The sequence below is a fragment of the Sus scrofa genome, chromosome 13, assembly GCF_000003025.6.
Source record: "Sus scrofa isolate TJ Tabasco breed Duroc chromosome 13, Sscrofa11.1, whole genome shotgun sequence".
Lineage (NCBI taxonomy): Eukaryota > Metazoa > Chordata > Mammalia > Artiodactyla > Suidae > Sus > Sus scrofa.
The window spans coordinates 198,204,842-198,229,584 of record NC_010455.5 but is presented as its reverse complement, the minus strand read 5'-3'; the positions used below and the strand labels follow the sequence as shown (position 1 = coordinate 198,229,584).

The following is a 24,743-nucleotide window of genomic DNA, read 5'->3' as shown; positions in this document are numbered from 1 at the left end:
GCTTTTGAATGAATCAATCACCTGATCCCTCCCTGGTACCCATAGGCTCTGCGAGGTCAAGGTTCCTGTTTTCTTCCACTGCTGCCACCGTCCCTTTACAAGCCTTTTGAGAGGCCTCTGGCTCATTAGGAAGGTGGATCATATATCTGAGGTGTATAAGTCCTCTATTCAGGACACGTTCACCTGTAAACGGGGTTTTGGCAGGTGATCAACTTCCAAAGGAATTTGAAGCCTTGACCTGCTACCAAAAGCCCCAGATCATGGGGCCCAAACTCCCCAATTTGGGGGGGGGCAGTCCATGGAATTTATGAAGCACCTGTCTGTATCAGACAGGCTGGCCTGCCTCAGATAAATGGACTCAGAACCCTTCCTGTATTTCCAGGGCTGGCCCTACACTGGCTCTCTTTGGAGGGGGTAAGAGGCAAAGAGGATGCAGAGTCCTGGCTGCAGCCATGGGAATAAGCCCAGGGGACTTGATGCAGAAGGAAATTCAATGTCCAGCTCAGGAGGATGTTTCCCTTTTCTACAGGGCTTGGGGAAGTGTAATGCCATCAGGGGACACTGGCAGCAGAATTCTTTGCCCTGTGGGCAGCATGAACTTTTTCCACTGAAATAATTTCAGAGCATGAGAGTGTATTTTCTTTTTTGCTTTTTAGGGCTGAACCTGTGGCATATGGTGGTTCCCAGGTTAGGGGTTAAATTGAAGCTGCAGCTGTTGGTCTATACCACAGCCACAGCAACAGGGGATCCGGGCCATGTCTGTGACCTACACCACAGCTTATGGCAATGCCAGATCTTTAACCCACTGAGCAAAGCCAGGATCAAACCCACATCCTCGTTGATCTAGTCGGATTCATTACTGCTGAGCCACAACGGGAACTCCCAGAGTGTGAAAGTTTTAATGATGCCAAAGCAGCCAGCCATTTACACTGAAAATATAGCATTAGAGCACCTTTGTAAGTGCCTAGTCATTAAGGAGCCAAATTGGCTTGTTTTCATACCTAATAAGGACTCTGTTTCATAGACACATGGAATAAACCTGTAGTGGGAACTAAAAGCTTAGCCTGTCATCATATTTTTTTTTCTTTTTTCTTCCTTTCTTCTTTCTTTCTTTGCTTTTTAGGGCTGCACTCGCAGCATATGGAGGTTCTCAGGCTAGAGGTCGAATCGGAGCTGCAGCTGCCAGCCTACATCATAGCCACAGCAACACCAGATCCGAGCCACATCTTCGACCTACACTACAGCTTGCGGCAATGCCAGATCCTTAACTCACTGAGTGAGGCTAGGTATCGAACCCATGTCTTCATGGATACCAGTCAGATTCATAACGCACTGAGGCACCACGGGAACTCCCATTGTAATTTTTTTTAAGTGGTGGGTCTCTGCCCCTGGTTCCTGGCTCCGAGCTCCTGAAACCTTAGTAATTGCCTGGGTGATGGGCGTGTGTTTTGTTCCAGTGAAGCCACTCTAGGTGGGCTCCTGGATGGCTCCTGGGTGACTCTGACTGCAAAGAACAAGCCATGATAGGAAGCTTGGAATTTTCAGCCCCATCTCCCATTCTTTTCAGAGGGAGAAGGGCTGAAAATGGAGTTAACCTTTAATTGCACCCACATGACGAAGCCTCCGTAAAATCCCAAGAGCAGGTAGTTCTGAGCTTCCAGGAGAGTCGTAGAGAGGGGGCTTCGAAACCCTGCCCCTCCCACTTACCTCGACCTCCCTACGCTCCTCTTCCATCTGGATGTTCATCTCTGTCCTTTATTGTATCCTTTTGTTATAAACCTGTCAACGCAACTAAACTGGTTTCCTGAGTTCTGGGAGCTGCTCTAATAAATTAATTGAACCTGAGGAGGAGTTTGGAGGAACCTGTCTGTAGCCGACAGGTCAGAAGTACAGGTGACAACCTAGACTTGGCATGGACATCTGAAGTGGGGGGGCGGGGGGAGTCTGGTGGGACTGAGCCCTTAACCTGTAGGGTCCAACACCCCCTCCAGTCAACAGTGTCAGGACTGGGTGAAATGGTAGGACACTCAGCTGGTGTGGTGGAAGTTCTTGGTTTGGGGGCAAACCCCATATATTTGGTGACCGGAAGTGTCAAAAGTGATGTGTTCTATGTGAGAGTAAAGAAGACATATGGGGGGAGTTCCCGTTGTGGCTCAGTGGTGAAAGAACCCAACTAGCATCCATGAGAATGCAGGTTCGATCCCTGGCTTTGCTCAGTAGGTCATAGATCTGGCATTGCTGTGAGCTGTGTAGGTCACAGAGGTGGCTTGGATCCTGAGTTGCTGTGGCTGTGGTGTGTAGGCCTGCAGCTGTAGCTCCGATATGACCCCTAGCCTGGGTGCCACAGGTGCAGCCCTAAAAAGACAAAAAAAAAAAAAAAAAAAAAAAAAAAGGAGAGGAGAAGATGGGTTTTGTTTTTCTAACTCAGTGGGACACTTTGACAATACATCAAACCTAGAGCTTCTGGCTAAACCACTAAGAGAAAGAGACAGAAATGTATGAATCCAAGGGTCTAATTCTGCAGAGGAGGATTTTTCCTGGCAAATTTATATACACACTTGCCCCTTGACCCAACAATCCTACTTCTAGAAGTCTTTCCCAAAGATATTCTGACAAAATGAATGGAGATAGACGCTCAAGGCCATTCACGGAAGCATTGTTTTTAAGAGCAAAAGGCTGGGACCATCCCAATGGCCGTCAATAGGAAACTGGTTGAATAAGTTAGAAGGTGGTTAAATAAACCAGGGCCCAGATGCACAATGTAGAAATGAATGCGGAATAGTTCCTATGCTACTGAGGAATAGTTTCCAGGGGATCGCATTAAACGAAAAAAGGAAACAGTAAAACACACCCGTATATATTAAGAGATAGCACCTGTTCCTCACGCCAGGGTGGGACCTGCAGGTAAGGAGAGGGGTTCTAGGTTCCCTAAAATGTCCTCTTTTCTTCTTCTTTCCTTCTTTTTTCTTTTTTTTTTTTTTTTTTTTTGCTTTTTAGGGCCGAACTCACTGCTTATGGAGGTTCCCAGGCTAGGGGTCAAATCAGAGCTATAGCTGCCAGCCACAGCCACAGCCACAGCAACATTAGATCTGAGCCGAGTTGTGACCTCCACCACAGCTCACGGCAACACCGGATCCTTAACCCACTGAGCGAGGCCAAGGTTGGAACCTGCATCCTCAAGGATGCTATGAGATTGTTTCCGCTGAGCCACGATGGGAACTCCAAGGGTCCTCTCTTCCCAGGCTGTTTCTACATTCCTGAGTTTCTCAGTGGTAGCTTATTTTGATTGTCATCTCTGGGTTCCAACCCCTAGGGAAGGCAGTTAATCATTGGTATGACGGCGACATGACGCTTTCTTTAAATTATTATTCAACTATCACAGGAGAGCCCCTCAGAGGAAAGGGTAGGAGAGGCTGATTTTTTTTTTTTCTTTTTAGGCCTCAATCACAGCATATGAGGGTTCTCAGGCGAGGGGTCTAAATCGGAGCTGTAACTACCAGCCTACACCACAGCCACAGCAACACAGGATCCAAGGAACCTGCAACCTCATGGTTCCTGATCAGATTCCTTTCTGCTGTGCCGCAATGGGAACTCCGAGAGGCTGATTTTGTCCTCTCAAAAGTCTTGCGGCATCTTCTAAGATTAGGATATAAGCATGGAAAAGCAGGAAGCTCTGGAATCAGCAAGCTGCACAGTCCAGGAACCTCTGCCTCCAGGGACAGAACACCTGGAGTGGCCTCTCCACACTTACTAGATCTGCACGAGCAAATAGATAAATAAATAGGCCACTACCTCTCTGTGCACCTGATCCCATTCCAAATTCAAGTCTCTCCTGGCCGCATCTAATCGATAGCTACTAAATTGAGTCTGGAGCCCGGTTTGCAAGGCAGGCTGGCAAATGCAGTCTTAGCCTCTCTAGCGTCTGCAGAAAGGAAAGCCTCTTGGCATCAGGTTGGAAAGAATAAATGAGATCGGGCTCACCTGCCACACCAGCTCCTACAGGGGCTGGGAGGAATCTAGCCAGCACCTTCCGACATCCTCATTGTTTCATTCATTCATTCAGTATTTATTGCCACTCAGTGTATCAGGTGTTCAGTGATGAATGAGGCACCGTCCTTGCCCTCAAGGAGCTTACAGTCTATGCTATGGGATAAACTATGTTCCCCTCCTCCAAATTCATAAGTGGAAGCCCTTACCCCAGAGTGACGGGTTGATGATAGGGCTTTTAGGGCATGTTGAAATCTTAACTCTCAGCACCTATAAATATGACCTTATTCAGAAACAGCGTCTTTGCAGATGTAGTCAAGTTAAGGAGAGGCCTATTTGATTGGGGCCCCTAATGCAGTGACTGGTGTTTTTCAGTTTTTTTCTTTTTTCTTTTTTCTTTTGTTTTTAGAGACACTCGCGGCACACGGAGGTTCCCAGGCTAGGGGTCAAATCAGAGCTGTAGCCACCAGCGTACGCCACAGCCACAGCAATGCCAGATCCAGGCCACGTCTGTGATCTACCCCACAGCTCACGGCAATGCCGGATCCTTAACCCACAGAGCGAGGCCGGAGATTGAACCTGCGTCCTCATGGATGCTAGCTAGTCAGATTTGTTTCCGCTGAGCCACAAAGGGAACGCCATGACTGGTGTTTTTATAGGAGAGGAGATTTAAAGACAGAGACACACAGAGGAAATGACCACATGAGGATGGAGGCAGAGACCGAAGTGATGCAGCCGCAAGCAAGAAATGCCTAGAACTGTGAGCAGCTGGAAGAGGCAAGGAAGAAGGTTCCCCTAGAGCTTTCAGAGGGAGCACTGCCCTGTGACACCTTGATTGCCAACTTCCGGCCTCTGGAACAGTGAGAAAGTACATGTGTGGGACTTCATTTCAGCAGCCCTTGGAAACGGACAGACTGCTATCATCTAGGAAGGAGCAACAGAGGCTGAAACTCTGCCTGGAGTCCACTAGTAATAGGAATTTTCCTCCGATGAAACAAAGTGGCCTAGAATCGGTCACCCATTTAACCATCTAAAATGTTCCAGCAAGGGGCGTTCTCGTTGTGGCTCAACAGTAACAAATCCGACTAGTATCTATAAGGATGTGGGTTTGATCTCCGGCTTTGCTTAGTGGGTTAAGTATCTGGCATTGCTGTCAGCTGTAGCAGCTCGGATCCACAGCTATGGCTGTGGCACAGGTCAGCAGCTACAGCTTCGATTTGATTTGACCCTTAGTCTGGGAACTTCATATGCTGCATGTGTGGCCCTAAAAGGAAAAAAAAAAAAAAAAAAAAAGGCAAAAAAATGAGTGAAATGTCCCAGCAGGGGCTGCTGACACTGCTGTAGCTGCACCCTGAAGCCAAGTCAGGGATCGATGTTTCTTGTTTTTGCTGCCTCCTGGCCTCTTGCCTGTGGGTCTCCCCTGCATGTGGTAATTCACATCCCTCTAAACATTCTCTCGGCCAGGCTCCCCCTCCCCAAACTCCAGAGCCTCCCACCAAATTCTCCCTTCCTACTCCCTGTTCATGGTCAAAGGGGTGCCTCTCTTGGCACCCAGGAGGAGGGCTAGAAGGTGGCCTGTTTCCAGATGACAAGGGGATTCTCTGAGCATAACATTCCCCCCAAGTGCCCACAGCAGTGCCCGGCCCAGAACAGGCGCTCCCTGGAGATGTCTCCTGGCTGAGGCGTGTCCCTGAGGTTTGGACTGTTGCAGCCCATGGCAATCAACATGAAGCAGTGTGTACAGGCTGTGCCATATGCAGGGATGTTTTCAAGCAAACAGACCCTGTGATGCCTTTGCAGTCACTCTTATCTCTGTCTGTGTCTGGGTTCTCCAGATGTGATCCTTCTGCTGAGGTTGGTCTGTTTGACAGAAAATCAGCAGGTACCTGGAGTTCCCATTGTGGCTCAGCGGTAACAAGCCTGACTAGTATGCATGAGGGTGTGGGTTCGATCCTTGGCCTTACGCAGTGGGTCAAGGATCCGGAGTTGCCGTGAGCTGCGGTGTAGAATGCAGGCTCGGATCTGGGGTTGCTGTGGCTGTTGCATAGGCCAGTAGCTACAGCTCCAATTAGACTCCTAGCCCGGGAAATTCTGTATGCCATAGGTGCAGCTCTAAAAAGAAAAAAAAAAAAGGGAAAAAGCTAGGTATCTGACCACCTGGGCACCCTTTTCTCCTTTGCTTTCCCTCTTTCCCCATTTCTTCTCTCCCCCAGCTTTTAGAAAGGGAGACGGGGCCTTCCCCAGTGCTAGTGATAACATCACAGAATATGACCTGTGCAAAGCCACAGCCACGTTTTTGCTTTCTTTTATTTTCTTTTTATGGCTGCACATGCAGCCTATGGAAGTTCCCAGGCTAGAGGTCAAATTGGAGCTGCAGCTGCCAGCCTGCACCACTGCCTAAGCAATGCTGGATCTGAGCCGCATCTGAGATGTTCTCCACAACTGGTGGCAATGCCTGATCCCACCCATCAGGGCTAGGGGTCGAAACCACAACCTCACAGAGACAACATCAGGTCCACAACCCGCTGAGCCACAATGGGAACCCCCTGTTTTTTGGTTTGTTTTTATTTTTTATGGCCCTACTCTCGGCATATGGAAGTTCCCAGGCCAGGTATTGTATCTGAGCCGCAGTTGAGACCAGCGCTGGGTCTTTAACCCAGTGCACCCCAGCTGGAACTCGCCACTTAAAAAAAAAAAATCTGTCTTCTACCACTAGGTGGCAGTGTTTCTCTAGTTTGCTGTCCCTTACAGCGCACTTTCCTAGGAGCTTTCTCCACAGAAGCAGGAGTTTGTTTTCACAATGTTTTGGTTTTTTGATTGTGTGTTCGTTTGTTTTATCTTTTGCCTCTTTAGGGCCGCACTCGCGGCACATGGAGGTGCCCAGGCTAGGGGTCTGGTCAGAGCTACAGCTGCCGGCCTACGCTGAAGCCACAGCAATGCGGAGTCCAAGCCGCGTCTGCGACCTACACCACAGCTGACACCAACGGCTGGATCCTTAACCAACTGAGCGAGGCCAGGGATCGAACCTGCAACCTCATGGTTCCTAGTCGGATTCATTTCTGCTGCACCATGCCGGGAACTCCCTCGCAATGTTTAAGAAGAGAAATCCTTCGCATTAGCTACTCTAAACAAATTATTTTTTTTTTTTTTTGCATTTCTAAGCCGCTCTCACGGCATATGGAGTCCAGGCTAGGGTCTAATCGGAGCTGTAGCTGACCAGTCTACGCCAGAGCCACAGCAACGAGGTATCCGAGCCACATCTGCGACCTATACCACAGCTCACGCCAACACCGGATCCTTAACCCACTGAGGAAGGGCAGGGATCAACCCACAACCTCATGGTTCCTAGTCGGATTCGTTAACCACTGAGCCACAACGGCAACTCCCAAATCATTCTTTTGACATGCGTTTTCCAATATTATCCCAGAGAGGTCCAATTGGCAACTAGTGGGTTCTGGCAAGTTTACTTGGGTTTCTTGCTTTAAATCAGATGTTTTGTGGCCATATTATTAGGCAATTCTATAAAAAATTAATAGGAGTCCATCATGGTTCAGCAGTTAACAAATCTCACTAGCATCCATGAGGACGAAGGTTTGATCCCTGGCCTCTCTCAGTGGGTTAAGGATCCAGCGTTGCCTTGAGCTGTGGGGTAGGTTGTAGACGTGGCTCAGGTCCTGTGTTGCTGTGGCTGTGGTGTAAGCCGGCAGCTGTAGCTCCGATCAGACCCCTAGCCTGGGAACCTCCATATGCTGCAGGTGCAGCCCTAAAAAGAAAAAAAAAAAATTAATAGACTATCTTTTTAAAACAGTTTTAGGCTTACAGAAGCATTGAGTGGAAAATACAGAGTCCTTTTTATTACTTGATCACCCCTCACAGCCCAGTTTCCCAAACTGTTAACATGTGGGGGAGGTACATTTGTCACTATTGATGACTCAGTATTGGTACATGATTATTCACTAAAGTCCATACTTTACACAGGGGTTTACTATTTGTCCTTTTTTTTTTTTTTTTTTTGTCTTTTCTAGGGCTGCTCCGTCGGCATATGGATGTTCCCAGGCTAGGGGTCGAATCGGAGCTGTAGCTGCCGGCCTACACCACAGCCACAGCAACGTGGGATCCGAGCCGCGTCTGCAACCTACACCACAGCTCACGGCAACGCCGGATCCTTAACCCACTGAGCCGGCCAGGGATTGAACCCGAAACCTCATGGTTCCTAGTCGGATTCGTGAACCACTGAGCCACAACGGGAACTCCTTTACCATTTGTCTTGTACACTCCTCGAGTTTTGAGAACTGTATAATATCAGGTAGCCCGCATGGCAGCATCATTCAGAATCCTTTCATTGCCCTAAACACCCTTGATGCTCTGCCCACTCATCATCCCAACAACCTCTGGCAGCTGCTGATGCTTTTACCGTCTCCGTCGCTTTGCCTTTTTCGGCATATCATATGGTTGGAATCATACAGTGTGTAGCCTTTTCGGACTGGCTTCTTTCACTTAGCCCTATGCATTTGTTTCCTTCATGTCTTTTTGTGGCTGGAGAGCTCATTTCTTTTCGTTGCTGAATGATAGTCCACTGTCTGAATGTTTCCTTATCCACTCAGCTATTGAAGAGCATCTTGGTGGCTTCCAAGTTTTGGAAATTATGAATACAACTGCTATAAACACTTGCGTGCGTGTTTTTGTGTGAACATGTTTTCAACCCATTTGGGCAAATTCCAAGGAGCACAACTGCTAGATCGTGTGTAAGACTGTGGTTGATTAGGCAGTTTTTAGCCGAGAGCTGGCTGACTGTAAGGAATGCTTTGAACATGTTCATCATAACATCATCGACCACATCGAGGCTTTAGCAGTTTTCTAAGTTAAATCTTGATTCTTCCTGAAATAGAAATGAGGTAGCCACAGGAGGCCTGTGAAGGGAACTTCCATTATGTAAAAGAGTGTCCCCCCCCCCCAACGCCCCGTCACTCAATGGACAAGGAAATGGATCTACCTTTTTTATTCTATTCTATTTTATTTTGTTTCATTTTATTATTTTATTTTATTTTATTTTATTTTTTGTCTTTTTGCCTTTTCTAGGGCCGCTCCTGCGGCCTATGGAGGTTCCCAGGCTAGGGGTCTAATCAGAGCTGTTGCTGCTGGCCTACGCCACAGCCACAGCAATGCCAGATCCGAGCTGCGTCTGCAAGCTACACTGCAGCTCATGGCAACGCCGGATCCTTCACCCACTGAGCAAGGGCAGGGATCGAACCCGCACCCTCATGGTTCCTAGTCGGATTTGTTAACCACTGCGCCATGATGGGTATTCCTCTACCTTTAACACATTATATAGTGTCTACACTCAGAGGACGCAATGACCTCTGACTTGCTTCGGAACAAAGCCAAATTTTAAAATTCAGGTAAATGCTTGTAATAAAAGGAAAAATATTTCTTCTTAGAAATAAAAGAAAATGGGAGTTCCCGGTGGCACAGCAGGTTAAGGATCTGGTGTTGTTACTCCAGTGCCTTAAGTCACTGCTGTGATGCAGATTCAATCTCTGGCTGGGGAACCTCTATACGCTGTTGATGTGGCCAAAAAAAAAAAAAAATGTGCCTTATAACCAAAAAGGACTTACTGTACAGCACAGGAAATTGTACTCAGTATCTTATAATCTTATAATAACCTATAATGGAAAAGAATCTGAAAAAGAATATATATATATATATATTCAGTTTTATACCTATATAACTGAATCACTTTGCTGTACACCTGAAACTATCACATCATTGTAAATCAACTACATTTCACTTATTTATTTATGTCTTTATGTATTTTTATTTATTTATTTTTGTCTTTTGTCCTTTTTAGGGATGCACCCACTGTATATGGAGGTTCCAAGGCTAGGGGTCCAATTGGAGCTATGGCAGTCGGCCTACGCCACAGACACAGCAATGCAGGATCCAATCAGCATCTGTGACCTACACCACAGCTCACGGCAACACCGGATCCTTAGCCCACTAAGCAAGACCAAGGATCAAACCTGCGGCCTCATGGGTGCTAGTTGGGTTCGTTAACTGCTGAGCCACGACAGGAACTCCTATTTATTTATTTATTTATGTCTTTTTAGGGCCACACCCAAGGCATGTGGAAGTTTACAAGCCAGGGGTCGAATTGGAGCTGCAGCTCCCGGCCTACACCTCAGCCACAGCAACATGGGCTCCAAGCCTCATCTGTGAAGTATACCACAGCTCACAGCATGCTAGATCTTTTTTTTTTTTTTTTTGTCTTTTTTTTGTCTTTTGTTGTTGTTGTTGTTGTTGCTATTCTTGGGCGCTCCGCGCATATGGAGGTCCAGCTAGGGTCCAATCGGAGCTGCAGCCACTGGCCTACGCCAGAGCCACAGCAACGCAGATCCGAGCCGCGTCTGCACCTACACCACAGCTCACGCAACGCCGGATCGTTAACCCACTGAGCAAGGCAGGACCGAACCCGCAACCTCATGGTTCCTAGTCGGATTCGTTAACCACTGCGCCACGACAGGAACTCCGCAATGCCAGATCTTTAACCCACTGAGGGAGACCAGGGAATGAACCCCTGTCCTCATAGATACTAGTTGGATTCATTACAGCTGAGTCACAAGGGGAACTCACATTTCACCTTTTTAAAAAGGGCTAGTCCTGGAGTTCCCGTCATGGCTCAGTGATTAACAAATCCTACCAGGAACCATGAGGTTGAGGGTTCGCTCCCTGGCCTCGCTCAGTGGATTAAAGATCCAGTGTTGCCGTGAGCTGTGGTGTAGTTTGCAGGCACGGCTTGGATCCCACGTTGCTATGGCTCTGGTGTAGGCCGGGCGACTGTGGCTCCGATTCGACCCCTATCCTGGGAGCCTCCATATGCCTCGGGTGCAACCCTAGAAAAGCCAAAGAGCCAAAAAAAAAAAGTGCTGTTCCAATTATTGCAGGGATGTGGTCAATCACCTATTCCTGTCTTCAGCAGTCAGGTAGCAAGTGCTCTGGGTTGGGGCCTCACAGATAATTGCAGGAAGTTGCTGTATTTTCGGCTGAATATTGAAACCTGTGTCCCTGGCATTATGCATTGACCAAGGAGACCCCCCACCCCTGCTGTGCTCGGGGGCTTCATGTTCACTGGAGAAGAAAAGAGTGAAGTGTTACAATGCAGTATGAGCCCCATATTCGATAAAAGAGACTGAACGAGCATCTTCCTAGGGATTTTGCATGAACAACTCAGGCCTTAGTCAGGGTCAGGGGAGAACCGTCCTTTACTGGGGGTGGGGGAGGGGGGATGGGGGGAGGGGATGCGATGGTCCTTATTTGGATGCCTGATTCCCGGAAGTTTCTGGTGTTTCTTGTCCATTCTGTTTATGTGCCCTTCTGGTTCAAGGTCACTCTTTGGGGTGAGTGAAAAATATCGGGACTTCTGTTTTATTGGTTTCCTTCTTGGAAGAAAGAAAGAAGGAAGGAAAGAGAGTAAGAGAGAAATAAAGGAAGGAAGCAAGGAAGGGAGAAAGGCTATTGTGCACTGTCCACCTGCCATGTGCGTTGACCCAGGTGCACACCCTCACTGCAGGAGCCAGACGGGCAGGTGTCATGCAGGTGCACTCAGCACCCTGATGGGCCACCTGGAACTCCAGGTGGCATGTTTAATGCCACTCCTCAGACTTTCCTTGATTCCAGAAATTTGCTGTTACCGCACATCCCAGATTCCCATTAAGTGTATTTGCAGATTATATTGCCTAGCTTTCAACTAAATGAACCCTCATGAAAATAGACAAGTGCCTTACAAAGATGCCCACCAAACACTGGCATGAAGATATTTTTAGAGAAGCAAGCAGAGAGGGATAAAAAGAAGGGGAAGGGGAACTTCCACATGCTGAGGGCATGGCAAAAACAAACAACTAAACAAAAAAACCCAAAAAACCAAACCAAAAAAAAAAAAAAAACAAACCAATAAATATTTGTATTTCTCTCTCTTATACTTCTAAAATTCCTATTTCTGTCTGTGTTTTATAATATGTATCCCGTGTATTATGAATAGAGTTGGGGAGACAGATAATTCACAAATAAATGTTTTTCTTTTTTTTAAAATTTTCTTGCTTTTTAGGGCCACACCCACAGCACATGGAAGTTCCCAGGCTAGGGGTCGAGTCGGAGCTAAAACTGCCAGCCTACACTGCAACCACAGCAATGCCAGGTCCTTAACCCACTGAGCAAGGTCAGGAATCAAACTAGCATCTTTGTGGATACTAGTCAGATTCGTTTCCAAGACACCACAATGGGAACTCCCACGTGTCTGCTTTATCTAAGTAAGAGGCAGCTCCATCCTTGAGGCTATGAGCCATAAACCTTGTAATTACTTGAGCCCCATCTTTCTCTTAGTGTGGCAGATATGATAACATCCCCCCAAAGAGTCCACATGCAAAAGCCAGGAATATGGGGAGTTCCTGTTGTGGCTCAGCAGAAACAAATCTGCCTAGGAACCATGAGGTTTCGGATTCAATCCCTGGCCGGCTCAGTGGGTTAAGGATCTGGCTTTTCGGTGAGCTGGGGTGTCGGTCCCCGACACAACTCAGATCCCACATTGCTGTGGCTGTGGCGTAGGCTGGCAGCTGTAGCTCTAATTCAACCCCTAGCCTGGGAACTTCCTTATGAGGAGGGTACGGCCCTAAAAAGCAAAAAAAACCAAAAACCAAAAAAGCCCCCCAGGAATCTGTGACTATGTTACTTTTCAGGCAACAAGGACTTTGCAGATGTGATTAAGATAAGAGAATTGGGAGAAGGTCCTAGATCATCTGGGTGGAACTAATGCCATCACAAGGGTCCTTCTAAGACAGAGGCAGAAGGACCAGGGTCAGAGCAGATGTGATGGTGGCAGCAGAGGGTGGAGCGATGCAGACCTTGAGCCCAGGAATTTAGTCACCTCCAGAACCCAGAAAAGGCAAGAAAATGGATTTTCTTCTAGAACCTAAAGGAGCACAGTTCTGCAGATCCATTTTTGACATCAGATCTCCAGAACAATACAATAATTTTTCCGTGTTTTTTGGGTCGCTAAGTTTGTGTATTTTGTTACAGCATCAATAGGAAAATAATACACTAAGGAAATCCTGTTGGCTGAGCCTTCTAGATACAGAGAGAATCTTACCACTTTGTTATCACTTCCAGTCTCCCATCCCTATCCAAGTCCCCATCGTTTTGGGACCATTGCAATAGCTGCCTGACTGGTTTTCCATTTCCATCCTTGTCCCCCCACAGCGTACTGTGCCCATAGCTCCTGAGTGATGCATCCTGATCATCATAAGAAGTCATGACTAGCAGATCGTGTTAGCTGTTTTCTGTTCAAACCCTCCACCGGCTCCATGTCTCAATGGGGGTGAAAGCCAAGGTTTCCCTGAGCCCTACAAAGCCCATTATGACCAGAGGCTTTCACCTCTCTGACCTCAACATTACTCAGTGCCCTGATCACTCACCCGAGCCACAGTGGCGTTCAAACCACTCCTTCAGCAGACTAAGCAGCTGCAGCCTGAGGGCCTTTGCACATGCTTCTCTGCCTGGAATGCTCTGCCTGGAAGTGGGCATGGTGCTCTCTCCTTTTCTCCAGTCTTCCCTGGCTGACCTAGCTGAAAACCCTTCCCCAGAACCCCCCACCACCACCACCGCAATGTCCAATTCCTCTTCCCTGCTTTATCTTTTGCTCCTTAGTACTTATCACTGTACATCTACATGTTATATTTATTTATATTTATTCTTTATTTCTCTCCTCTATTGCCCACCCCTCCCCTCCAACAACAACCAAGAGAAAGTACATTTCATAAATGTGGGGATTTTTTTTTTTTTTGTCTTTTTGCCTTTTCTAGGGCCACTCCCACAGCATATGGAGGTTCCCAGGCTAGGGGTCGAATCGGAGCTGTAGCCGCTGACCTAGGCCAGAGCCACAGCAACGCATGATCTGAGCTGCATCTGCAACCTGCACCACAGCTCATGGCAATGCCAGATCCTTAACCCGTTGAGTGAGGCCAGGGATCGAACCTGCAGCCTCATGGTTCCTAGTCGGATTCATTAACCACTGAGCCACGATGGGAACTCCATAAATGCAGGGATTTTTGTCTGTTTGCATACCACCATATCCCCAGCATCTCAATGAGAATGGGAGTCCCCAGAGTCAAAGTCATGGGGAGGTCAGGCCTGAAGGAGGCTGGCTTGGTGTTATCACGTTAGCCCCCATCCTGATGAGGTCATGAGGACTAAGCTGCCTTACACAACACACCAGGCATGGTTGGGTGTCCTAAGCAAGAAAGATGTGGCTCCTCCAGCATGGGGTAAAATCAAAGAAGGAACCCACCCCAGTGGTCAAAAACCATCCCTGAGCACGGGCACTGGGAAAGGCATCAGCGATGTCCTTCCTCAGCCCCTCAAAGGAAGAGTGATGACATCCTCTAGATCTCAAGACCCAGAACCCTCAGGGGGTTTGCCAGGACAGACTGTCCACAGACTGGGTATGAAGTGAGACAAGTTGTTAATGTACCATCCATCTCACAAGCTAATGGAGAGCTCGTAACAATCGTAAGAACGAATTGGTCTCTAGACTCAGCCCCTGTCCCAGTATTCATTCCCCAGAGGTTGGCCAGATGAGAAGATCTATTTCCTCGTTATCCCACTGTTAAAAGTCTTGGGGCTTCCTGGTGGTACAGTGGGACAGGGATCCAGCATTGTCACAGCTGTGGCGTGGGTTCCATCCCTGGCCAGGGAGCTTCTGTATGCCACAGTTTCAGCCAAACAAAAAAGAAAAAAGGAGAAGGAGGAAGAGGAAGAAGAAGGAGAGGAGGAGGAGAGGGGGAGGAGGAAGAAGGGGAGGAAGAGGAGGAGGAGAAGAGGAGGAAGAGGAGAAGGAGAAGAAGAAGAAGAAGAAGAAGAAGAAGGAGAGGAGGAGGAGGAGGAGGAGAAGAAGAAGAATTTAACAGAGAGGATTAGGGGGTCTCCAAGACTAAAATTATAATCCTTCCATTCTGAGCCCCTCCTCTGTGCCAGGCTGACGTTGGACCAGGTCTCTAGCCCCTGCAAATCCTTTTTTTTTTTTTTTTTTTTTTTTTTTTGCTTTTTAGGGCCACACCGGTGGCATGGGAAAGTTCTCAGGCTAGGGGTCAAATCGGAGATGCAGCTGCCAGCCTATACCACAGCCACAGCAATGCAGGATCCCAGCCAAGCCTGTGACCTACACCACACCTCATGGCAACACCTGATCCTTAACCCACTAAGCAAGGTCAGGGATCGAACCTGCATCTTCATGGATACTAGTCAGATTTTTTTCTGCTATGCCACAATGGGAACGCCTCCCGCAACTCTTCTGAAAGAAAGCTCTTTCATCTTGTATCCTAGATACTCAAGAGGATTTGGAGACTCAGAAGTCAAGTGACTTCCCCAAGGCCACAGAAATAATAAGTGAAGGACAGAACTGGAATTTAGACCAGATCTACATAGCCTCTGGAGCTGTAAGGCGATTGTATGATGCTATTACAGGAAGAGATCATTTTAGCTTAAAACAAAGGGAAACATTTTGAATGATGAGAACTCACGGAAAATGCCCAGATGCATATCTGATGGCCTCAAGGTGGCCCAAAATGTCAGCATGGCTTCTGGATAGCTGATGAAGTCCATCTTCTAGAACTTTCCCAAGGCCTGGCTGCTTTCCTGCCTTTGGCTCCATGAGATGCTCTATATCCTTAATTTAAACTTGCTCTAGGGATTTTGGTTACTTGCAACCAGAAGAATCCTAACTCATGGAAAAGCCACATGAGTGTCAACAATTTTGAAAGAGAACTTGAGGAATGTAGAAGTCAGTGAATTTTTCTAAACTTGGAAAGGCTAATTAAATCCGACTAGTAACTATGAGGATGCGGGTTCGACCCCTGGCCTCGCTCAGTGGGTTAAGGATCCGGAATTGCCATGAGCTGTGGTGTAGGTCACAGATGTGGTCCAGATCCCCGTATTGCTGTGGCCGTGGTATAATATAGGTCAGCAGCTGCATCTCCGATTTGTCTCCTAGCCTGGGAACTTCCTTATACCACAGGTGTGGCCCAGAGAAGCAAAAAAAAAAAAAAAAAAAAAAAAAAAGAAAAGAAAAAGAAAGAAAGAAAAATTAATCCAGATGCAAAAACAGAAAGAGGTTCACAGATATAAAATACAAGCTTAATGTTTACCGAAGGGGAAAGGGAGGGGGAGGGGTAGATAGGAGTGTGGGATTAACAGATACAAACTACTGTACATAAAATAGATTAGCAACAGGATTCACTATATAACACAGGAAACTATATTCAATATCTTTTTTTTTTTTTTTTTTTTTGTCTTTTTGTCTTTCTAGGGCTGCACACGAGGCATAGGAAGATTCCCAGGCTAGGGGTCGAATTGGAGCTGTAGCCGCTGGCCCACATCAGAGCCACAGCAACATCAGGTCCGAGCCGTGTCTGTGACCTACACCACAGCTCACGGCAATGCCGGATCCTTAACCCACTGAGTGAGGCCAGGGATCAAACCCCCAACCTCATGGTTCCTAGTCAGATTTGTTAACCACTGAGCTACGATGGGAACTCCCTATTCAATATCTTATAATCTATAATCTCTAATGGAGAATCATCTAGAAAATATATATAATTGAGTCACTTTGCTCTATACTTGAAACTAACACAATATTATAAATCAACTATACCGCAGATACCCAGGCCACAGCAGTGACAGTGCTAGACCCCTAACTTGCTGTGCCACTAGGGAACTCCTCATATACTGTTGATGGGGTAGAAACTGACAAAAGTTTTAAAAGTTTGCAAGTTTTTCTTGCAAAATCTGCTGAAGTTGAGCATTGAACACCTTGTCATCCAGCAATCCCATTCTTTTATGTACATATAGAAATGTATGTATCTGTGAGTCAAAAAACCTGTATAAAAATGTTCACAGAAGCATTATTTACAGTAGCCACTTTGGGGAGGAGAGTTTTCCCCTTTTATTTCTTTTGGGTGGCAATTAAAAGGAAATAAGGTTGATTTTAAAAAGAAAAAGAAAAAGCTTTCAGCTTTTCACCACTGAGTCTGGACTTTGTTTTGCTGGGGTATGTTTCCTCTGTGCTCACTTTATTGGGGGTTTTTGCCATAAATGGATATTGGATTTTGTCAGGTGCATTTTCTGTATCTGTTGAGATAAGCATATGATTTTTATCCTTCATTTTGTTAATGAAAATGAACATTAACAATGAATCAATTTGTTTGATTGATTTGAGGATGATGGATCATCCTTGCAACCTGGGAATAAATCCCACTTGATCGTGGCTAATGAAAAAAAAAAAAAACAATTTTGAAAGAACTTGAGGAATGTAGAAGTCAGTGAATTTTCTTTCTAAACTTGGAAAGCAAAGTGACCAAATTACAATATTTCCCCCAAAGCCTAACTTATAACTCTGGCTTTCTGATTTAAAAAGCACCAGACGGAGTTCCCTGGTGGCACAGTGTGTTAAGGACCCAGCATTGCCATTGCTGTGACTCTGGTCGCTGCTGCAGCACAGGTTCAATCCCTGGTCTGGGAACTTCTGCATTCCACGGATGTAGCCCAAAAGAAAAGAAAAAAGCACCAGAAGACCATCAAATTAACAGATTTTTTTGTGTGTGTGTCTTTTTAGGGCCAAACCCATAGCATATGGAGGTTCTCAGGCTAGGAGTTGAATTGGAGCTGTAGCTGCTGACCTACACCACGGCTGTGGCAACACTGGATCCTTAACCCACTGAGCAAGGCCAAGGATGGAACCTGCATCCTCAAGGATGCTAGTCAGATTCATTTCCACTGAACCACGACCAGATTAAGGAGGTACAAACTATTATGTATAAAACAAGCTACAAGGATATATTGTAAAAAACAGGGAATATTACCATTAAAAAAAAGGGACTTTTTTTTTTTTTTTTTTTTTTTTTTTTTTTTTTTTTGCTGCACCCATGGGATATGGAGGCTAGGAGTCTAATCGGAGCTACAGCGGCCGGCCTACACCACAGCCACAGCAATGCCAGATCCGTGCCGCGTCTGCAACCTACACCACAGCTCACAGCAACGCAGGATCCTTAACCCACTGAGCAAGGGCAGGGTTCAAACCCACAACCTCATGGTTCCTAGTCGGATTTGTTTCCGCTGCGCCACAACGGGAACTCATAAAACTCAGGGACTTTTAAGAGGGGGGTTTAAAAATGAACCTTGAGTAGGGAAAAATATTCCTTTCGCTAAAACAAACCAAAACACCACCACCACCGACATAGCATATATGTTCATTCATTTTATAGGAGGTAATAAAATAGAAACCTTCAGTTGGGTTTAAAGGGTTTACTCACTTGAGCAGTCTTTGGAAAAGTTCATTCTTTGTAATAGCAAACGCTCAGAAAGTCAGTTATTTGCCTTCTCTCTTAAATATGTTTCTCAATGTCTATAATTTCGCAGAATGTGCAGAAATGCCTTTGGCTCATTTAATAAGCATTCAACGGGTGCCTGCTGTTCACAGCCCCCTTCAATTTCCAAGACAAAATCGGAAGTGATTGAAAGTGTCCTACAGTGAAACTTTCCCACCTGGCAAATGAATAGGCTGGTTTATCGGCACACAGGCATGTTTGCATAACTGGGCTGCCTTAGATGTGCTAAGAGGTGCTAAGAACAGAAATAACCAAATGTGGCTTTCTGAGCATCTCTTCGCCTTCTGGGCCGTCTGTGTTCTGTAGCTAGATGGCTGACACCGAGGGAGGGGAGGAAGAGGAATGGGAGGTGGTAGTGAAACGGAGCAGAACCCGATGGTTCTCCCCCCTCCCCCTGTCCTCTGCCTGCCTTCTGTCAATAGAAAAACTTTAGCCAGGAGTCCCCATTGTGGCTCAGTGGTAACCAACCTGACTAGTATCCACGAGGGTGCAGGTTTGATCCCTGGCCCTGCACAGTGGTTTAAGGGTCCGGCACTGCAGTGAGTTGTGGTGTAGGTTGCGGAGGTGGCTCAGATCCCATGTTTCTGTGGCTGTGCTATAGGCCAGTGGCTACAGTTCCGATTTGACTCCTAGCCTGGGAACAGGGTGCAGGCACCACTCTAAAAAGACAAAAACAAAACAAACAAAAAACAAAAAACTTTAGCCAAAAAATAAGGTTTTTTTTTTTGTCTTTTTTAGGGTTGCACCTGTGGCATATGGAGGTTCCCAGATCAGGAGTCCAATCAGAGCTGCAACTGCTGGCCTATGCCACAGCCACACCAAGGTCAGATCCACGCCATGTCTGCAAACTACACCACAGCTCACGGCAATGCCGGATCCTTAACCCACTGAGCAAGGCCAGGGATCGAACCCGCGTCCTCATGGATATTAGTCAGGTTTATTAAGATGGGAATTCCCAAAGAATAAGTTTAATCAGAGGATGTCGTAGCCATCAAGCCATGCAGCCACACCCAAAGGTGCACCCTCCAGGGACTCAGAATGGGAAAGAATTGGGCCCTAGATGGTTAAGGGCATGTTCAAGGAATGATTTCAGTGAGCCCAGACTCTTGCATTTTCCCATACATAGAACAGCACTAGGAGTTCCCATTGTAGCTCAGCAGGTTAAGAACCTGACTAGTATCCACGAGGATGTGGGTTGAATCCTTGGCCTCGCTCAGTGGGTTAAACATCCCGCATTGCCACAAGCTATGGCATTGCCACAAGCTGCAGCATAGGTCAAAGATGCAGCTTGGATCTGGCATTGCTGTGGCTGTGGTACAGGCTGGCAGCTGAGGCTGCAATTCTGCCCCTAGCCTGGGAACGTCAGGTGTGACCCTAAAAAGACAAAAAAAAAAAAAAAAAAGTGCTAAGTTCATTAACTTGAGATGTCCCGTTTTCTTTAATAAACAGCAATCCTTTGGAGTTCCAATTACCTGGTCTTTGTTGCAAAAACCCTTATCAGTTCTGGCTCTTCCCTTCCCTTTTCAGAGGCGTAACTCAGAGTCATGAGACCCTGCATACCAGGCTTAAGCCCTGAGTTTTGTCTGCCAAATAAAACATCATTCTCAGCTTTTAGGTTGTGCATTATTTTTCCGGCCATCCCCACAGCATGGAGACGTTCCCTTGCCAGGGATTGAATCCGAGACGCAGCTTCAAACCATGCACAGCTGCCACAGCACCAGATCCCTAACCCACTGTGCTGGGTCGGGGATTGAACCAGATGGGATTGCAGATGGGATCCACAGGGACAAGCTGGATCGTTGGTATGCTGTGCCCCAGCGGGAACTCCAGGGTCTGCCTTTTTTCTTTTCTTTTCTTTTCTTTTCTTTTCTTTTTTTTTTTTTTCTTATGGCTAACAACACCCAGATGTGGAAGGCATGCCACCAGTCCTCTTTATTGAGAGTGTCATCACTTCGCTGATATTTTGAGAGCTCTCTCTTTCTCAAGCAGCACGCCTAGCGCTGGCCCTGCGTCTTTGAGGGTGTGCCCTGCCAGCCCACTCTTCCCAGCATCCTCACTTGGAACTGCCAGCACCTCTTTCTTTCTGCTCTCAATCTATCTTTCCCCTTCTTTTTCTCTGTTTGATTTCCCCTCTCCTCTACTTATTTTTATGTTCCATTTTTGGCCAACCCAAGGAATATGGAGCTCCTAGGGTCAGGGATCAGATCCAGTCTACAGTTGTGACCTGTGCCACAGCTGCAGCAATGGCAACGCTGAATCTTTAACCCACCGTGCGGGCTGGGATGGAACCGGAGTCCCAATGCTCCCAATATGCCGCTGATCCTGTTCCACCACAGTGGGAGCTCCCCTTCTCCTCTGCTTTTCTCCACCATTTTTCCCTGTTGTCATTCTTTCCATTTTTCTAATACCTATAGTCCCAAGGGCAGAGGCAGTGCTGGAATGAGAGCAGAATTAGTGTCTTGCTTCAACATTTGCTGCGAGTTTGCTTGTGGGAAGCTCATCCCATCTCTCCAAGCCTCAGTTCTGAGAATCTTGAATAATCATAACTGTTTGTGAGAACCAGGTAAGCTGGTTTAGGTGTAATCCCGTTAACTATTTAGGAGCCAGCCAGGGAAACTGATGTTGTGACTGGTGTCATACAAGTAGCCACACAAGGATGCTCTTTACTTTGATGCCTGGGAGGAAATCCAACGTGACGTTGTCATGGTGATGACTCACTGCATTCCAGAGTCGAAGGTAAATTTGTGATGGACTGATGGACCCGTGGACCGATGGACAGTGCTCTTTTCTTCTCTGCTCAGCTTCTTTCCTTCCCATGCTTTGTCCACCAGGCCCATAGTGCCTGCCCTAAGTGGTTTAGGGACAGCCAAGACTGAAAGAGTTTGCTGTTCTAAGGGGGATGACGGCACAGACCCACCTAGCAACAGGTCAGCTGGGTGCTACTTTTTTTCTTTTCTGGGGGGGGAGGGCTCGTCAAGCTTGAAGTGGGATCTCTGTTCCCAGACCAGGGACCAAACCCAGGCTTCAGTGGCGAAAGTGCCAAATCCTAACCGCTAGATCACCAGGGAACTCCCTGGGCGCCACTTTTCAAAACTGGTGCCTCATGCCCTTCATTACCCTTCATTCATGCCCTTTTTCAGACTATCTGGCTGCGCTTTCCGAGTTTTCAGCTCTGTGATGTCATCCACTCCGCCACACTTCATCTAAGTCCTCATGGCCTCTGTCACATTCTCCTTTTCCTAAATACCAGCTTCATTGAGATACAATTCACATACCATAAAATTCATCCTTCAAAGTGCCATTTGGTGAAGCATCGTGTATTCATGGAGTTTTATAAACATCATCACAACCCAATTTTATTTTATTTTATTTTTTATTTCATTTTATTTGTTTTGCCTTTTTAGAGTCGCACCTGCAGCACATGGAGGTTCCCAGGCTAGGGTGGAATCAGACCTGTAGCCGCCAGCCTACACCACAGCCACACCAAGGTCAGATCCAAGCCATGTCTACAACCTACACCACAGCTCACGGCAATGCTGGATCCTTAACCCACTGAGCGAGGCCAGGGATCAAACCTGCGTCCTCATGGATGCTAGTCGGATTCGTTTCTGCTGAGCCACCATGGGAACTCCACCACGACCCAGTTTTACAACATTTTCTTCACCCCCAAAGAAACCTTGTACCCTTTGGCAGTTACTCCCCTCCCCCGCTCCACTTCAAGTATCATCCACATTGTGGCATGTGTCAATACTTCATTCCTGGAGCTCCCACTGTGTTGCAGTAGGTTAAGAATCTGACTGCATCGTGTGGACATACATCTGGTTTACCCATTCATCAGTTGATGGACATTTGCGTTATTTCTCTTTTTTTGGCTATTGTGAATAATGGGTCTACAAACCTTCCCATACAGATTTTTGTGTGGACATAGGCTTTCCTTTCTCTTGGGTCTATACCCAGGAGAGGGATTGCTGGGTCATGTGACGACTCTCTGTTTAACTTTTTGAGGAACTGCCAAACTGTTTTTCTAAAGTGTCTACACTGTTTTACATTCTCAGCAGCAATACAGGATCGTTCCAGTTTCTCAAGAGCCTCACGTCACATTCTATTTTACGAGTTAGTTATCTCTGCGTGGACATCACTACTCCCCTTGGATTTAAACTCCTAGACGGCACAAATTGCACTGAGATTGTCGTAACAACAACCACAGCACAGGGCAGGTTCCGAATAAATCTCAGCTGTGAGTTGGATAAAATTTGTACTATAACCGCGTACAGCCCCTAACTAGAGGGTAAGCCTACTTTAGAAGAAAATACAGGTCTACCTTCACATTCTCCAAAGAGGTCCACACAGAAACCCCACTGCCATTTATTGGGCCCTTGATGGATTCTTACCATATATGGCCTTATTTTTCACGTAAGGAAACTGAGATTTAGGTTACTTGTCCAAGTAATTAATGGCAAAACTGAAATTCAGACCCAGATTTCCACTAAACCACATTGCCTTTCATGGTGAAGGAATTCTATTTTGCAGGGGTGGGGTTAAGGGGAGGGTGAGGGGAGGGAGAGGAAGAGGGAGGATGGAGACACTTACTCAAGGACCACTGTTTTTGGTCTATAAACTCCTCAAAGGGAAAGATTTTTTTTTTTTTTTAATGCTTTTTAGGGTCACACCTGCAGCACATGGAGGGTCCCAGGTTAGGGGTCCAATGGGAGCTGTAGCCGGCAGCCTACACCACAGCCACAGCGACGCCAGATCTGAGCCTAGTCTGCGACCTAGACCATAGCTCATGGCAATGCCAGATCCTTAACCCACTGAGTGAGGCCAGCGATCGAACCCTCAAGCTCATGGTTCCTAGTCGCATTCATTTCTGCTCCCAAGGTTTTATTTCTTTTGTTGTCTCCTATTGCACACAGTACATAGTGGTTACTCAAAAATGTATTTCTGATTATATAAATTTTGAACAATTATAATGACTAGTAAGCTAAAATCTAAAAGTAAGGTATTGTTATCCTTGTTTAGTTCAATTCCGATTGCGTCCATATCTGACAACATAAGGGAAGCATTGAACCACTTGCCCATGTCCAGGGAGCCATAGCCAGGACTATATCTCCCCCAAAGTTGGCCTGTGTGTCTAAAAAACGTCACCTCACGGGAACCACAAAAGCGCTACCTCTCCAGCTATTATCCCTGCACCGAAGACACCGCCCGGCGCCTTCAGCCGGCCTCTGTCTTAAAAACGGAACTGGATCGAGGAGACCTTTGCCCCTAACCAACATGGCCGCTTCGAGGCTTCAGGCTGAGGGCGGCAGAATGAGGACCACGTGAGAAGAATTCCTATCATTTATTGGCTTCCTCTACTGGAGGGTGGGGCACAATGACCCGCAGGGGCCGGCCTTAAAGGGCCCACAACAAAATCCGTCCTAGGGCTGGGCGGGCGGAGCACCAAGGTGAACGGCGGCGGGCGGGGCCGGCGCGCGGAAGCCGCGTCTCCCGGAGCCGTGGTGACCGCCGCCGGCTGTGACGCTAGCGGGAGAAGGTTACCCCGGGAGTCCGCGGACTGGAGAGCGCCAGGAAGCCGCGCGAGCCCGTGCAGCCGGCGGGGGCGCGCGAGAGCGGGAGCGGGAGCGGGGATGGAGGACGGCTTGGCCGGGTCGCGTCTCGGGGCTGCGACCGAGGCTGCCGAGGCGCGAGCGCAGCCCGGGGTGACGCTGCGGCCCTTCGCGCCCTTCTCGGGGGCGGCAGAGGCCGACGAGGGCAGCGGCGACTGGAGCTTCATCGACTGCGAGATGGAGGAGGTGGACCTGCAGGACCTGCCCAGCGCCACTATCGCCTGCCACCTGGACCCGCGCGTGTTCGTGGACGGCCTGTGCCGGGTGAGGGTCGGGCGGGGCGGGCCGTCGGGTGGAGGGCAGACACTTGTTGCCGGGAGGAGGCAGAGCGGCGGTCCGGGTCGGCCCGGGGTAGCCTCTCCAGCCCGTGTCACCGGCGGGGCGGGGGGCCACCCTGGGGGACGCGGCGACGTCCCCGGATGCCTGGCCGCGGCCCCCTCTGTCCTGGTTGGGGTGGGGGCGCGCTCCCCGAGATCCCGGGTCCCAAGCACCTGCCAGGCCTCCCGCGCAGACCGCCCTGGGGCTTTTCAGGGGACCCCCTTTCTCCTGGACTGGTGACCGCCTCCCAGCGACGCCCCTACCCCTGGGTGTTCACTCGGGTGGGGAGGGGGACGACGTAGTCGGAGAGAATCGGGGGATGACTTAGTTCCCCAAGTGGTCGGGGAGCTCAATCCGTCACCTTGGGCTTGGATCGTGCCAAGCATTTACTCCCTTGAGG

At 47.8% G+C, this 24,743-nt stretch overlaps 1 protein-coding gene across 1 annotated transcript in view; it reads left to right on the top strand.

Annotated features, from left to right (window-relative positions):
- RCAN1 (regulator of calcineurin 1) overlaps positions 23,858-24,743 on the top strand; it is a 99,472-nt gene continuing 98,586 nt past the window's right edge. The window contains exon 1 of the mRNA XM_005657146.3: positions 23,858-24,289. Coding sequence (XP_005657203.1) covers positions 24,047-24,289 — 243 coding nt within the window. The 5' untranslated portion in view covers positions 23,858-24,046. The remainder of the gene's footprint in view (positions 24,290-24,743) is intronic.